A 6387-nucleotide genomic window follows, 5' to 3' on the forward strand; every position below is an offset into this window, starting at 1 on the left:
CCCCCCCACAAAAAAGAATCAAGGTAAATGCAGTGGAATTAATAGAACATAGATAGCTACTTTTCTTTTTCATAGTTGCAATGTTTTAATTAGTTTGTAAGCAAGTCAAATAGTAAACGCTAACAATACAAGAAACACACCAGAAAACAAGGCAACACAGGGAATAATTCAAGCCACAGATGACTCACTTACAGATGAATCTAATGCTGATGCACAAAAGGTTTGTACACAGATGGCATGACTGTATCCATCCCCAAATAAGCCCTGTTTGCATTTTCACATTCACAGATCATCGTCTAAAAACTAGCACACTACCAGAAGTTTCACAAGAACATGCAGCGAGTTGCAAATTCTGGGTCAAAGACATCCGTACTGATGAGGCTGCCGGAGAAGCAGAGGAGTGTTAAAGTTCACAAAAATTCACACAACACACCCTCAAAACTGTTCATTCTATACTGATAATTTGTGTTGGGGAAAAAAAAGAAAAACCACTCCTGGTGGGTAGGGGGGGTAAAAAGGTGTGTGTCTGTAAGCCAGAACAGTCAACATATCAGGAACTCTGTCAGAACATCTCCCGCCGCTCTCAGGCTCCCACTCTTTCCTTTTCATCCAGGTCAGGACAGAGGTGTCACTGTTCTGGCACAGATGTGTCATCGCTCTCTACTGCCCCCGATCCTCCTGTCGCTGGGAAAGAGAAACAGGGAGAGGGCTGTAACCGGCGCAGTCGTCAAGTGTAAAAGACAGTTACTTACACGCTCTACTGTTATGTGTGGTGTGGGTGGAACACTTTATATAGTATATATAGTACACATATAAACTCAGCAACCCAGAACATACTTTTAAAGTCTTATGTGGAAACTTTCCCTGTGACGGCTGACATAAGTGATGACCTCAAAACTCACTTTTCACTGCTGAGAGAGAAAAAGGGGGTCTCCTCCAAAGGGAGGTACTTAGGATGCTCGGTTCCAGTCTGACAGGTCCATTAATTCTGCTCTGAAGCATATGTACACTGTACCTGAAGCACCTGGAGCTATAAATATATCTCCTACATAAGCATCTAAGGCAGCCAGCAAGTGGGTTAGGGAAGAGGCTTTGACATAGATTCTTCGTCTGAGCCACTTCGCCGAAGAGAATCTCAAGGGCTGGGCATCGTAATAGTCTCGTCTTACTTCTCAAAGAGACCTCTCAAATTCATCTGGTCTGTGTTTTCAGAGATTCACGAAAAAACTTTGCCCGAGTTGAAATAAGTGACTGATTGAATTCTGAACTCTTTCCTCCTCCACAGTTACATAAAAAGTTGGAAACGTATCGAAAATGTTGTTAGAACGCGACTTGACGTTTTTTCAAAGGTAAACCAGCCGTTTCTGGACATGTTTTCTCTCTCCTGGGGCGACTGAATGAGTCACTTGGATTTAGATGGTTTATTTTCTCTGTGTGTGTAAACAGTTATGCTAATGTAGAGTATCAAAAACTGACAGGACTCCACATCTTACCTTACATGACCTGTTGGTAGCTACAGCGCCTCTTATCATCCTTACAGTCGCTATATCCTTAAAGCCTCTCTTTGCTGTCATTATGTGACCTGGTCTTTAAGCCCCTTGTTCTACACCACTGACCTGTGGCCCCCTGGCTTCCGTTGAGCACATCCCCGGTGCTGCTCACCTCCTCCCCCTCTGCTTTGTCCTCTGGCTTCATCTTCTTGCGGGTCATGTGGCCCCGGAAGCCAGCCTGGATCTTGGCGGCGGCCCTGTTGGCCTCTGGGTCGTCCAGAGGGATGTCCATGATGTCCTCTTCCTCCTGGGGCCGACTGCACTCCTCCTGCTGAGACGGGAACAAGTACGTGGTGAACTTTCAGTGACATCGTTGAACTTCCTATCATCTGTACTGCGCTATTGCAGAAACCATGTCTAAAAACAAAAGTTTCCCTCCATTGAGTAATAGATCATCAATAAATCACTGATTACTGATACTTAAAGTTGTTTTTTTTTGCTTCATTATTGATTTAAATATAACCTGGAGCTCAACTTTTTGCTCTGTAACTTTTGGCTTAAAAAAAAAATGACACTTCAAGTCATACAGGAAAACATTGGTGTGAGCAGATGAGGAATTCTGGCTCGTCACAATAGTGGCAGTCGAACAGGCTGTCGACGAGTTACGTAAAGAGCGATTCAGATCGTGTGGCGAGCGCGGCACACGCTGAGCTTCAACAGATTGACGTCGCACACAAAGGCAGCTCGCGGCAGAACAAGCCCACTGTCATCCCACTTCCATGGTGAAGCAGCGCTGCATGTCTCCACTGTGAAACCCCTCCAGTGTGGGAGTGTGACCACCCACCTGTTCAGCCAGTATTCATTAGCCTCTGTGTCTGACTAGAATCCAGCTCCTGTGCAGCAGCACAGACACAAGGCAGCTTTACACTTTGTCAGGTGCTTAAATACTCTTCTGATGTAAATCTCATATTAAAAAAAAAAATATATATACAACTTCTCTGCAAAGAAAGTCTCCCATCTATCATTATTCTATCAGAAACATCAACAACACTGGCAGTGCACAACCAAACAGCAGTAAAAGGCCACTAGTAACTAAAAAATTGTGGGAAAAAAAGTGAATCTGAAACTTTTACTTACATTGTGACAGTCCATGTCTCACTCTCTCAAAGGTGTCTTCAGGGGAGCTGACCTAAGTCTGGAGTCTGTCTGCCTCAATCCTCTAACGTGGACCAAGTGATGCTCTTGTTTGAACGAGACTCCCGTATAATACAGATGCCTCACTGGCTGACAATCACTGTACGCTCAGGAACACCCGCTCACACACAGTAAGGGAGTAAGAGAGAGAGAGGGAGATAGCAACAGAAAGAGGGAGGGAGAAAGACAGAGGGAAAAAGGAGAGAGAGAGAGAGAGAGAGAGAGAGAGATACCTCCTACAAACATGACAGCATGTGCTCCATCTTTTCACTCTCGTTAAAAGTTGCTGACCTTCTGTGTTCACGCCATTGTTGGCTTCCTCAAACATGAGCAGCGAAATGAAGCAATCGCTGCCCTAACAACCTACAGAATATTGTGCATTATATTTGAAACAAGTGATGGAAGCATTCACTGTTGGTGTTAATCTGAAGGAACCTGCAAAGGGACGACGGAGTGTCGTGAAAACTTGTGTTACACTGATAAAACGCCATAAATAACAAAGAAAAACAGATGACTTACATAGAAATACTATGCAAACGCCAGATGGCCGCAGAACAGTAACTGCTGACTTTCGAATCCTACTAATCGTGTGAAAATAATAATAATAAAAAAAAAAAAAAAAAAAAAAAGTCTAAGCATCTTGGCCTGTTTTACACGATAGGAGGTGTTATAAATTTATTAGAGGCAGAGCGAGCTAACAGCACTCTCCATCCCTCTGATCCCAGCTGGTAGGGCCACCCACACTCCTCTGCCAGCCTCAAAGACAAGACGGAGAGGGAGAGGAACAGAAAGTATTCATTTATCTGAGTTATTTAGCCGACATTAACACCCCCCCCCCCCGTTCCATTCAAACAATATGTTACTCTACCCTTATGGCAAATTCCGCTCGCTTTATTAAAAAACGCTTCACGCTGTTAATTTGCAATTTATGATGAGCACAGTAATTCAATTTAACGCAATTAATCATAACAGCTGCTCCCATTAGCGCTGTATTTATCCACCTTAGATGATAAGAACATGCCTGTGTGTGAGGGCTTATAAAGTGTGAGTTATAGGCATTAAAGTTTGATTTAAAAAAAAAAAAAAAAAAAAAGACTAGAGATACAGCAGCTCAGCCAGTGTTAGAATAAAATTCACTTATTCTATCAAACAACAACACTATATATAGAGCACAGAAATGTTGTTTTACAATCTGTTTAATCGGTCAGTTAGAAACTGCTATTCTGCTATTAAAGGTGCATTATTGATACAGATGGTGCCTAGCAACTATCTGCATCATTAATTCCATGACGGCACTAAGCGAGAGCTGGATGGTGATGGGTTACCATGGTAACATTCTTAGTACCCCTTCCTACAATCCCTCCCTGAGTGTGTGTGTGTGTGAATGTGTGTGTGTAGCCCTGTTGGTCCAGATCAGAAAACGCTAAATGTGACAGCAGTGGGAAAATGTCAAAGGCCCTAATTCACGTGATGAATAGTTCAGTCCGTCTTTTAGGAGGAGTTTATCAGAGCGACTGTCATCCAGAAAATGAACTATATTGTCAAGCCCAAATGGGGACAAAAAAAATAAAACATTAGTTTGTTAGGCTACCTGAAACCAGAATAGGAACAGAGAGTGTACAGACTGTAGCCTGGTTAGAAGCACTGCTCTATGATAAATGTATGACTATAGATCCTGAGCCTGCTGATGAAAGTGGGGGATATTCAGTGAGTTCTAACTGCCTCCATTACAGTCAGGTCATTCGCATCAATAACACATTACACAGATATTTACCTCGTCAGTCCTCTCGTTCTTCTCGAGCTGTGTTGCGTCTGCTTCAGACACAGGCGGTGCTTCCTCCTCGACGTGACGACGGTCAGCAGTCGTCACGTCTTCGCACACTTCGTCCCTTTTCTCTCGGGCCTCAGAATCACTTTCGGCGACTTCCTCGTCTTTTTCTATCTGTGTATCTTTGGACTGTAAGTCCACAAGTGCTTGCGATGAACGGGTTTCTGCACCGCCATCGCCGTCCTCGTCCTTTGCTTTACTGTCAATGTCCTCGTTGTCTTCTCCAACTGTGCCTGTTGTCTCGTCTTCTTTAAAGTCAGCGTAATTTGCCTTCGTCTCATCCTCAGAAAAACGATCCTCTCTTGTCTCGTCATCCTCATCTGTTTGATCACGTTCTTCCTCTGGGCTCTTTGAGTCTACTTCAGTAGAAGGCTGATGGGATGAGCTGATACTTGTATTATCTTCAGCTCTGTCATTTAAATTAGTGTCATTTGTGACCACATTTTCTTCCATTATATCAGATGCCCTGAGTTGACTTTCTATTTCCTCCCTTTCAGAGTAAAATTCCTTCTCAACTTCCTCTGTCTCAGGTTCACCACGCTGTACCATATCAGTAACCTCCTCTAAGCCAGCCTCTTCCTCCTGTTGCACTTCTTCTAATAGCTCAGTCTGTAAGGCCTTTTCCTCTTTAACCTCAGTAATCTGCTGAGCCTCTGGAACATCTTCAAAGCTAATCTCAACCAATGAATCCTCCTTAGGTGTTGCATTAAAGTCTAAAGCGCTCTCATTATGAGGCAAACCTTCGTGTGTTTCCTCGGCAGAAGCTTTAGTATCTGTTTCATCTTCCTCCTTAGTTTTTCGTGTCTGATCTTCTGCCTCTTGTTGATTGCCCTCAGGTGTCCCAAACTGCGCGAGTGGTAATTGTACAAGGGTTTTAAAGCTTTCCTCTTCAGTGGTGTGTGTATCCCTATCAGCAGTGGCGCTCTCCGTTTGTCTCTCTGTCCCTCCGAGCTCTGTTGCACAAATGTCCACGTCAGCTAGCCCAGAATGTGGAGTGACCACTGATTCTTTCTCTTCACTGTCCTCCTCTCCCTCCACGTCTGACTCTGACATCTCCCTATCGACAATGTCACTTTCCTGTGTATCACTTCCACCATCTTCTGCTGTTCCCAACTCCTGAGCACACACATCTACATTTGAAACGCCGCTGAATGATAGCACGTCAGTGTCTATAGCAGAACTGGTATCTTTTTCTTGAGCTGCCCTGTCGGATTTATCAGCTTTATATATTGTTGAGTCTCCCTCGTCCTCTGTCCCACTCAGTTTATCTGATTGCACGTCTGCAATCGGGGGGAGTTTGATAGATTCCTCGTCGCAAAATCCCTTCTCCGTTGAAATATTGCGATTCTCTCCATGATTTTCCTCTGCTGTGCTTTCAGTTAAATGATCCTCCTCAGAGAAATTAGCTCGAGTGGTGGGGAGTTCTGAGGCTTCTGCTGAATTACTTGTTTCATTTTCACTTCTGGACTCATTAGATTTTCCTCTAAAAAAAAAAATACCAATCAGAATGAAAGATGTTCAGTATCACATGGAGGGGATTTTAGTGATAAAGTAAATGCATGAGTATGTGATGCTTGACAAAAACCATGCAGTGGCCTGTGCGACACTCATCTGGATCCTGTCATTGTGCAGCTATGAGTCGCTGTCCCTTGTTGATCTGTCCTGTTCTCCTCCTCCTCACTCATGACACTGCAAACCTAGACTTATATGTATATATATATATATATACAGTACCACTGCAGTCACATATGAATTGTCCTGTCGTTGGGACAATGAATTTACCTCACAACAAACAACTTCTGAATGATTAATGATTTTTAAATTAATTTATTAATTGCTTATTAATGCATTTAATCTCTTTATTTCTTTTTACTC

The 6387-nt window shown here is 43.4% G+C and overlaps 1 protein-coding gene across 1 annotated transcript; it reads right to left on the reverse strand.

The window, feature by feature from the left end:
- Positions 1–516: 516 nt before the first annotated feature.
- On the reverse strand, positions 517–2642 carry nrgnb (neurogranin (protein kinase C substrate, RC3) b; the record flags this gene model as incomplete). Its single annotated transcript, XM_083887149.1, has 3 exons — positions 517–684; positions 1617–1818; positions 2628–2642. The coding sequence occupies 3 exons, from the start codon at positions 2640–2642 to the stop codon at positions 629–631; spliced, it is 273 nt and encodes a 90-aa protein (XP_083743275.1). The 3' UTR covers positions 517–628.
- Between the last annotated feature and the right edge of the window lie 3745 nt (positions 2643–6387).

Source organism: Microchirus variegatus (assembly GCF_963457635.1).
Source record: "Microchirus variegatus genome assembly, chromosome: 3".
Classification (NCBI taxonomy): Eukaryota; Metazoa; Chordata; class Actinopteri; order Pleuronectiformes; family Soleidae; genus Microchirus; species Microchirus variegatus.